The 10,949-nt window shown below is 42.7% G+C and overlaps 1 protein-coding gene across 1 annotated transcript in view; it reads left to right on the top strand.

The window, feature by feature from the left end:
• Nucleotides 1-900, top strand: part of fam83b (family with sequence similarity 83 member B) — a gene marked incomplete at both ends in the record, with an annotated part of 7,775 nt that extends 6,875 nt beyond the window's left edge. The window contains one exon of the mRNA XM_080848574.1: nt 1-900. This exon is cut by the window's left edge and continues 1,180 nt beyond it. Coding sequence (XP_080704700.1) covers nt 1-900 — 900 coding nt within the window.
• Between the last annotated feature and the right edge of the window lie 10,049 nt (nt 901-10,949).

The following is a 10,949-nucleotide window of genomic DNA, read 5'->3' as shown; positions in this document are numbered from 1 at the left end:
CTAATGAGGGAACGTGAGGAGAGAAACACAGCTAGAGAAAACATGGGAAGCAGGGTGTTTGAGGATAACCTGAGTGGAGATCCAAGGTCCATCTCCAATGTCTCCTCTCCAAAGATGCATAGTGATTTCAAAGGGACTGCAGAGAGCAAACCTTCCTCCCAGTCAACATGCCAGGAGCCCCCTTCCAGGACTTCAGCTGCTACCCTTTTGGAACTGCGCGACAAAGAGCGAGCTAGGCCCAGCGGCATCGGCTCGCCACAGTTCTTCAAAAGGAAAATCAAATCCCTCCTCAACATATCTGAGAAGAAAGAAACCTCGCCCAAGAGCAAGGGCAGATTGCGCCTCAAAGTGGGGGAAGGCAGCTCTGACACGTTAGTCTCCGAGGATGAAGAGCAGGTCGGTGATGGAGAGAGGAAGGAGCGCAGCGGCACGGCCAGCCCAGCGAGGACCACAGGGAGCCCTGGCCGCTTGAGGTCTCAGGGCCCGAACGGTGTTGGCCGATCGTCAGCGCCTCGTTTCAACACGGAGGAGGTTGGCCCGAGGTCGGGTGCAGGTCACGACCTCCCAAAACCGCCAAGTCAGCCATCTAGCGATCACGGCATTAGGTCAAGCGTCACGGCACGAGAGCTCAGGCGCAGGGATCAATACGGAGACAGCAGACTGTACAGTCGTTATGACTCCTCCAACGGACCGGAGAAGAGGCCATCAGGCTACAGTCAGCGAAACGAATCCAGAACAAGCAGCCCAGCCAATGACAGTCACAGGGGCTCTACCTCCGCCAAAAAGGACTATTCAGACAAAACAAATCACGATACAGACCTCAATACCCATTCCTGCCACGACAACAAACTGGGTCGACTGTTCCAGCGAGTCGGAAATTTACTCCATAAAAAGACGTAAACATACTATGGAGCAGTGGGTGCTTAGCTGAATCCTGATGTGCTATACTTGAACATTTACTTTGCCTACATAGACCTCATAGATCTCTAAGCTCTGCTTGCTCTATGAGAGTTTGATGGTTGTTTGGTGCTTTTCTATGGATAATTAATACAGTGTTCCCTCAATACACACCAGAATAGCTGAGTGGTATTACCATTTTTAAGGATGCAATCAAGTCTACTGAATTGTTCTACATGTCACGTCAATAGGAACCTCATGTTACACAGATGTATTGCTGCCATGTATGGCCATACGGTGCAGTATATCAACAATACCAGAATTGTATGTATAGGCTTATGAAGTGGCTGCTGGTCCAGGGGTTAACTGCGGGTTAATTATGGGTTAATTGCGCTCCACATAGGGGCTTGTGTACTTGATGTTGGTTGTTTTCCTCATAATAAAGGGTTGGCCAAAGAGTAATAAGGGGACATGGCATGTGCAATCATATCACTTTTTTTGAAGAGGCTTTAATGAAAACAGAAAAAACCTTAACATGACAGTGTACAGTAATAGTTCTCTCAATATTCTTTTGAGATGAGTTTTGTCATATAAAAACATTCCAAACAGTCATGTGTCAACAAATTATTCACAAGCTTAATTGCACCGCTGGAGAGTTGGCATGCTGATGTTCATGGTAATTAAAGACTGCAAATGAGAGTACATCTTGACAGTTTGATAGGAATATTCAGATAAAAAACAGCAGTTTAAACAAGTCAATGCCACATTACCACATTTAAAATGTTGTTCAGTGCATTATATGTGTGTGTTTAACCACTCTTTCCTTTTGAAGACACCTTTTCAATTTCCTCACATTGTTAAAGAGGGGTTTCTGTCTAACACTATAGCTAAAGGTCAGACTCTCCTTATAAACAAATTTGCCTTGTAAACACAACCACAGCACAGTTAGCCAGCTTGCTTGCTGTATTTTGATGATGTATTTGTTCTGTAATAGATGTTCCTACAGTTTTTGCAGGGTTTCAGACCAGAGCAATGAACTACAAAGTGAACAGCCTCGGCAGCTAGTGAGAGTTGTGTTCATCTGCTTTTCACATGACTACTGTTGCTTTAAGTGTGAAAACCTTCAAAGGACATATCAGATCTAAAAGCTTTTTTTTTGTCATTTAGTCATCCATCTTCAGCTGGGGTTTACGTGATTAGGCATGACGGACCATTATGAAATTATCTCCGCTGTCTGTTGGTGTCCCCGCTGTCTGTTGGCACCGCTGCAAATTAGTTCATTTGAACATGGTGTGAAATCCGCTGTGCAAATACTTATAATCAAAATTTGGATTGCAGGATTCTTTAATGAAACATGTTGTTTTCTTCTCATAGATACCACACAGGGAGATTTTCTCATGGACTCAGTCCAAGTCAGTGGGGATTTTGATATCTTTTTTTATTTAGATAACAAAGTTCCCCATGTTAAAAGACATGTTTTTAATTTTAATGTTATGTGTGCAATTATTTTGAATTATATGGACTTCTCCCACATCATCTTAGACACTTTTTCTAAGAAAGGCCACATATGGGCCGCAATATAATACAGACAGAATTTTTCCTGAAAATGCTACTTGTCCTCTCGTCCCAAGGAAATGACAGATTTATTTACACATCCCGACCCTTGTCAGGCAGTGGTAAATATCTCCTTGAGGCAATCAAACTAAAATGTGTCCTATAATAGGAGACAAACAGACAAATCCTGCATCCCCTGTCATCGGCATATCTAACTGTTACCAGTCCAGTGGAGGTCTGTGTATTAAATCTGCTTTTAGAGCGCACTGACGTGGCTGGGAGGGTCTCCTGCTGTGAGTGTCAGCTCTCAGAGCAGCGATCCGATAATGAATCCTCAGCTGCACACATGAACAGATGATTACCAGCATTTGTGGGATTACAAATATGCAGCATTTAGAGGGCTGAAGAAAAAACAAGAAAAACAGCACATAATACAATCAGATGTTATGCATATTAATAACTAAAAACATCGGAAATAAAAAGCAAAAAAATTGCGAACTGTTAAAAAGGTCAAGTGAACCTAAAGACCCCTGCAGCAGATGTATGCGCTCTTGCAGTAGGTGCAGGTTATCAAAATAATGTGCCACCATAATACATTCAGGCCATAAAAGTAGGCTACTTTGTAAATGGTTATCAGAGCAACCTTTGTTGTGTTCAAAGGTCAATGGTGTCTTATGGTTGAGCTGAATGCAGACCTTCACCTTCAGACCTTGCTCTCAAGGCCATGTAGTAAAGAGTTACCTAGCACAGGAAACAAAGAAATAGTACAAGGTTACAGAGAACTCCCGTAATAACCAAGAGGCACTCTTTCTTGTTAGCACTCAGCGGCTGCATGTGGAGAAATGTTCGGACCAATCTTCCTACATTCTCGCAGAGACCACTGCAAGTGCAAATCGAAGCTGACCCTGGTGCAGATCTGACTCATATCTGGCCAAGATTTCCTGGAGTGTTTCAGGTGGTGTTCTTTATCATGAAAGCTTTACCTGTTGTGACTGCAGCATTGGGGTTAGGACCATGTTGAAGGAAATGCAATACACACACACTGCTATTATGGAGATTGTCAGTCTTGAATATGTTTGCTCTTTGGTTACAACTAGGAGGTGGAATTGCAGTACCTTTCTGGGCAGCACCAACCAATAATGTTAGGACATGCATGGACTAAAATGAAAATGTCTGAAGACTGCAGTAATGGCATCAGAGAATAGGGCTGTGAAATGTCAAGTTGCATAAGGACTTGTTGCCTAGTGAGGAGGAGTCTTATGTAGCCAAGGTCTATGGATACCTCAGCAAAATGAGTTTGTCTCAACCTATACATTAAATACATTGGGGGAAAATGCTGAATGAGTTTATGTCATTCATGGCTGTGTGAGGGTGTGATGAATGGTTATGTTTGCTGCACTTCTGGAAGTTGAAGAGGAACTTAATGGGCAGGTGGCTCAAAAAAAATAGATGAAAAAGGCTTTGGCTCTTTCAAGAAGACATAATGGTCACCCCGCTACTCATTGAGCTCCACTGGCTGCCGGTAGCTGCTCGCATTAAGTTCAAGTCACTTATGCTTGCCTACAGAGTGCTTGCTGGTTCTGCTCCGACCTACCTTAATGCTCTTGTAAGGGCAAATGTTACACCCAGGACGCTGCGCTCATCTAGTGAGCGGCGTCTGGCACTACCGCCTGTGCAAGCACGGCAATCCAGACTATTCTAAGTTGTAGTTCCACGTTGGTGGAACAAACTGCCTAGCACTACCAGAGCAGGGGAGTCCCTCTCTACCTTCAAGAAGCTCTTGAAGAGCCAACTCTTCAGAGAGCACCTCCCTTCCTAACTTGCACTTAAGCAGTGACAGTCCCGCACTTCTTTTTCTTTCTATGTCATTTTCTATTTCTTGAAAAAAAAAAAAGCAGTATTTATCGTTACACCAGGTTTTATTGCTTGACTGTACGCTCCCTTGTATGTCGCTTTGGACAAAAGCGTCTGCTAAATGACTAAATGTACATGTAAATGTAAATGTAAATGTAATAATTTAATAATGTAATAATGTACTGACTGCTAGATAATGCAGCTGATTGAGGAAAGGATCATTCTCCTTTCATTCACTCGTCCTTGCAAACATGTCATCTGTGTGCCTGATTTTTGTATGCATCTCTGCAGAAGAGAAAAACTAGTTTATAAGGCACTGAATCCATTATAGCTGTTAGGCAGAAAGATTTGATAGTCATAAACTAATTAAAGTGAAATGTTCCTGTGGTTGCCTATTTTCAACTCTACTGACAGGATCTGTTTGCTTGACAGAGCAGTGAATTAAACCTGTGGAAACTCCAAGTGTCAAAGTGAATGTGCTGTGACTGATGACTGCTGTGACTGATGACTAAGGACTGGCTCTTAGGCCCGCTGTGTGCATCCTCTCAGACAGTCCTCTGCCCTCTTTCATAGCTGGTAAACCATCCATAGTGGTGTCTTTTGAGGATGTTCACTGCTGAACGCTTTCCTGCTCAGAGCCATTGTAAGGAGCTGTCAGTAGGTTTTGGCATAGAGGCCAATCGCACTGCATGGTTCACCCTCTGCATCTGCTGCTGAACAGCTGACCCTCTCAAACAAGCACACTGGGCCCTGTAAGTCGTCACTTCAAAAATGTGTATGATTTGATAGATAAGACAGCAACAATCATAACAACAAAACTTAATGCATCAAAGAAAGCAAGCCAATACAGCTAAGTAAGTAAGGGGGAGCTTTTCATTTGTTTGTGAAGGACCTGGTGTCAGAATGTTTTGGACTGTAATACCCCTTTTGACCATGTGGGGTGCTCAGTGTTCCGGTTTTTGATTTTTGTCACAAATGGGCTTTTAGGTTAACCTGAGCTTTGTTTACTTGGGTATACAAGCCTAGTGATCTGTGTCTTGATTTGACACCCTGTGATGATGTTGAGCGAGTTGAGCGCTTGAGCTTTTTTTGTTTCTTGTTGATGTCCTGTTTTTAAATACTTTTAGTTGGAACTGTTTAACTGCCTATTTTAGTTTAACTAAACTTAGTTTTCTTGCCTGGATGTGTTATGATGTTTTGCCTTAGATACTTCTGCCTGATTCAAGTAAAGACTATTGATTTGAACTAACTACTCGTTGTCTCTGCATCTGAGTCTTTAGCATCTCCACGTAAGCATAGTGGTAGACATCCTGCCTGCCACACATGGTGGGGCCACTCCCTGCTTATTAAGGCGCACTACTGCTGAGGATTGAAGGGCACGGGAAATGAAAAGGTCCAAAAAACGGTGATTCATCGTCCACAGATCACATAAGCCAAAACAAAACATTCAAAAACTCCAAGCGGGGTTGAGTCTAGCTTTTAACCTTGATCCTTTGCTCTGCTTCTGTTCGACACGGCTCTCAGTGTGCCTCTTTCATGACCTCCCAATATGAAATGGCTCTGTGTGCCGCTAATGAAATGAACGATTAAATAGTCTAGCCCATTACCACCGATCTTAAGAGTAATAGAGCTGGGCCTCGTTTCCCGATAACGACGTATCTTAACGGCCTACGTGGATTTTGGCGACATCATAGACTCATCATTGCCGTAAGTGCGGCGTCGGGAAACCGCTCTGCAATATCCCTCTTACGACCGATTTCAAGTCCTTTTTAGCGTTCGGGAAACTAGGCCCTGATCCATTACAGCGAGTGGGGTGAGAGTACAGTCACTGAACAATCTCTGTGCACTTCACAGTATCCACATTTAACACAATACATGCACACAATAGACATAATCAAAACATAAAATAACTTGATCAAATGAAACACCCCTCAAATAAAAAGGCGGAGAGAAAGCAGAGGAGGGTAGGGCTGCGAAATGGGGTGCCCAGCTGGATGCCACTGGTAGAGGCAGCCTTTTGTAAAAGTGAGAACAAGGTCAAGCCACTTAGAAGGTGTCATGATGACAGTGTTGGGAGCGAGTGTGGCTCCAGGTGTGACTCATGTCCTATCCCTGACAAGGCCATGATGAAAGGAACCGTCTCTGTCAGTTCCTGGACAGTCCCTCTGGCGAGCTGAAGGTTTGGTCTGGATGTTCTGCAGAAGAGGCTCTCAAATCCGCTCCCGGGACCCACCTGCATGTTTTCCATCACTCCCTGCTCTGCATGCCCGACCTCCATTTAGGGAGCTCTTGATTAGGTGAGCTGAACATAGCTGATTGAGTCACTCAAGAGCATAGTAACTACACTGTCAATCAGATGTGTGCGTGTAGGGTGAACACAGACAGGCAGGCCAGGGGAGTCCAGGAGCAGCACTGAGAACCGCTTCAAGTGTTTCCCCCCTCTAGTCCCCTCTCTCTCTCTCATACACACACACACAGCACAGGGTAAACGGGGTACAGGCGTCGTACAAACACGCAAGTGTGGATTGTATTGGAACAGAATGCATACGTATGAACCTTTACAGTTTTTCTCAGTCACTTTGGTACATTTCTCAAATCATCCTCGACATTTGCAAAACAGTGCTTAAATGCTAGAGGGGCTTAACTGGGGCTACACATTTTTTTGCCGGGGCTATAGCACCCCTTAGCCCCGGTGTTGTGCCGTCGCTGGGTATACGCAATGCTGACTGAAAAATAAGTGGGTATACTCCGTATACTGCGTATACCCTGGACTACACCACTGCTTATTATAAACCAACTCATATACTGTGAGCTAGATCAGGGATCCCTAACCTTTTTTGCGCCACGGACCGGTTTAATGTAGGACATTTTTTTCACGGACCGGCTTCAAGGTGTGGCAGATAAATACAGCAAAAGTCAACTTACACGACCGGAATAAAAACGAATGTAAAGTGCATGAAAAATACGCTGAATCAGTGCTTGGTCTCCATGTGGGGAAGCAATTTTGCAGGCTTCATGGCCTTGTTTGCTAGCTTGTCGCCACATATTATACAGAGCAGACTTGGTGCATGAGTCACCTGTTGCGATAAGCACGTATTTTAAGTATGACTCCTGGTATTTTCTGCTAAAAGAAGCTTTCTTTTTCTTGGAGGTCGTAAGCTCCTCTTCTGTCTTCTTAGGTGGCCTTTTCCCGTTTGCAAAGAAGCTCTCCGAAAACGTTAGTTTTTTTAATCATTTTCGCTAGTTTGCCAGTTTCTTTTTTGAGTGACGTATCACGTGACCAAGACAAGCGTCTTGATGTAACAAGAGGCACAGGCAAATGTTACGTCCGTGAAAATCCGGTCGATTTTCAAAATAAATCACCTTTCAGACTCTAATAATAAATTCAGCGGAAATTATATAAATTATTTATTCTTTCTGTGCGGCCCGGTAGCAAATGCCTCACGGACTGATGCTGCGGCCCGGTGGTTGGGGACCGCTGAGCTAAATGCATGGCTGGCTATGTATGTTAGCCAAAGCTAATCCTGTTATCCCTAAAACAAGCCTACTGCCCCAAAAACAGGTTACACACTGGAGTTACTTCTTTCCAGGCCCCATTAAAGCAGCATAACAGAAGAGTTGCTAATCACTAACGAGATGCTAGCGGCTAAAACTAGCGAAACCTCTTGAAATGTGCTTACTTTGACATTATGACAAACTAGTTGGTCATCAACTGCCCCAGCACAGCCAAACATCAAGAAAGTGCAAAACAAGACAAAGGAAGACGGCAAATAAGCTACTTACTAGTTTGGCAGACAGTAGAAACCGGTCGGCTTCAGGCAAACCTACATAACGCAGTAATAAGCCTACGGACCCTGGTATGGCAATGGCACAGAAGCGATTCTCCATATTATGAGTCATTGTAGCGCCCCAATTTTTTTAAAGCTGTTATTTTAAGGTAAAACTTATCCTTTCCCTATCCCTGAAGTACATTTACTGCATAATGCCACTTTAATGATAACATATAGCTCAATTTAACAGATCATGTAAAAATGTATTTCACTTAGATATCCGAATAGTAGCCTACTGTTCCTTCATGTTGCAGCCTGAAGAACGTGCCAGTGTCGAGTGAATCCTGCAAGGGCTCACCTGTCAAGTTAAAGTGATTGACATCCATGAAAATACATAACACACATCATGTTACATTTATGAGGCATTTCATCAACAGGTCTGGTTCACCTCGAGAAAATAGGTGATGCTGAATATTGACACTTTATTGACTTGTGGTCTAAAACTGCTACACAGACATATTGAGCAGCACAGTGCAAATATAGCAGACTCTTATTCACACTGCACAGCAGTCTAATGGACTTAATTACTTTTTTATGCTACTGGGAGTAAAAATCCATCAATGCTTAACTGTTTAGCAGAAAATTAGCCAACTCGGCATCTGTCGCATTTTACTACATCTCTAGTCATGCAGCTTTTAAGAATGATGCCTAGGCTTTTTTGATCTGATAGAATCAAACATTATCTCTGTTGGTCCAGTTTGTTTCCTTACTTTCATGGTTGTCGCACACTATGTTTGTGTTCTTACCTAGCAACCAGGGGTGGGCAGAATCACACAGAACAAAACACAAACATATCTACCGCTATATATACTGGCTGCAGCATTTTTGTTGGAGAAACTTGTATTTCAGTGTAGGAGGGTTCCTTAATCTCTGATGACATAGCATGTCCATTTGATTATTTAGTAGTACAGTAAATGTATTACATATTGGTCCCTTAAAAGTGAAGAAAAACTATTATTTCACCACCCGGGCCCCTGTTCTTCTAGGTCCTGATCCGTGTTTTTGTTCATATCCTCTCATATTGTGTTTAGAGAGCCATGCTTCCTGTTACTCCGCTCCATGTTTTACTTAGATAATGCTGTTACTGGTTTCGTCTATACTACCGCCAACACACCTGTGATTTGTCTCCTAATCGGGGACAACGTTTAGTTTTCGCGCCCCTGTATTAATGTATTAATGTACACATGTATTAATTTTTCTGGCGCCATGCTGGTTTAAGGTCTCAGATCCTGACTTTGCCTTTGCCCATTGTTATGGATCGTTGTTTAAAATAAAAAATAAAATAAAAAACTGTGGGTGTTTTCTGGTGAGCGCCTAAAGTTAGTGTTCAGATTAGTTTTTTTCTGGTTGACTGTTGTAAACCCTCTAGATTGGGTAGGCTATTGTCTTATTCCTTTTGCTGGCTTTCAGGAAATTACGAAATGTGTGTCTGTAAGCCTAATGCTTTTCTGCCTAGCTGTCTTTAACGTTATAGAAAGATTCATTAAACTCCAGTCTCATTTTACTCGATCTCTGCTTATTGTGTTGGGTCCAAGTTGACAGATCAGCGGCCGCGACAAAAATCATGAATGGGTTTGTTTTTATAAATATAACGTGTACACATAAATAAGCCTACATATAAACAACAGTCACACTCATTTAGCACTGATGTTTTTGAGACAAGGCTGAGAGCCCACACTTCGTGGAGGGGGACACAGGCCGTACCATGGACATTGACAAATGATGGTGCAACCTCCCTGGGTGGCAGTGTTAGAGTACCTAGAATAAGATACTTACAGTTTGAGGAAGACATTGATTGATTAGTCATTTTCTCCAGCTTTCCAAGAACCTGGTGCAGCAGTGTAAACCTCCGGATCAAAGCATTGTATACAGGAGTATACATTGTCCTTTCTCTCACACATAGAGATTTGTGCCATAGAGAACTGTTTTATCCTGAAACAATGATAAGTGTCTCCGTATAGCCTGATGTAAATTATTACGAACTGATAGGAAAGACGGAAAAAACAGCGGAAGCCCTTTGCATAGAAAAACATTGAAACAGAATTATTTTCCAGTTGGGTGGTCAATATTGTATTGTCTGTATATAATTTGAGGCAACATGCCATTTTGGCATCTTACAGCTGTGTTAGTAGAGTTCGTATCTTGACAGTGATGCATGATGCTCCCAATACATCTCACCGTATTCTTGCCACTTGCTTTAAGTGGTGCTGGTTTGATTCATGTAATTTATTTGTTTGTAAACCAGGGGGCCCTGCACATTTTTATCTTGAAATTGGATCTCAAAATCATCACTTAGTGTAAGCCATTGTAACGAGGAAAGCATGCGGTATTTCCGTTTGCCAGTGAGCCATATGCAAGAGAACACTGAAGAAGTGATTGTTTTTTTTCCAATTCGAAGTAGCGAGGTTAATTAACAAATAATTATATTGTTCTTTTCCAGGCGCTATCCCACCATCACCAAACATATACAAATCGAACGTACAGGTTTGAATCGTTACAACTTTACACCTTAGACCTTTGCATATAGACCTTCTTTGATATTGTTAATAATTAAGAGATCACTATATTGATATAATTTACCAAGCCACACAAATTACCTCTTTGCATGAGTCCAGAAAACAATCAATGGACTATATCAGAATTCGTCTCATAATACAATCAACGTGTATAAATACTGGTGACGGATTGGCTATGCGAAGTGCGCTCCTGTGCGTCATGTTACCCAAAAGCTTGATACGACAGCGCGCATGAATTTTCTCATGTCACCCGCGATGTTGAGCGCAGACCCAAGTAGCTCACTCTCTATCTGAGAAG

The sequence above is a fragment of the Sprattus sprattus genome (genome assembly GCF_963457725.1).
Source record: "Sprattus sprattus genome assembly, chromosome: 12".
NCBI classification, from domain to species: domain Eukaryota; kingdom Metazoa; phylum Chordata; class Actinopteri; order Clupeiformes; family Clupeidae; genus Sprattus; species Sprattus sprattus.
The sequence above is the reverse complement of the archived record's forward strand: the minus strand, read 5'-3'. Positions and strand labels throughout refer to the sequence as shown.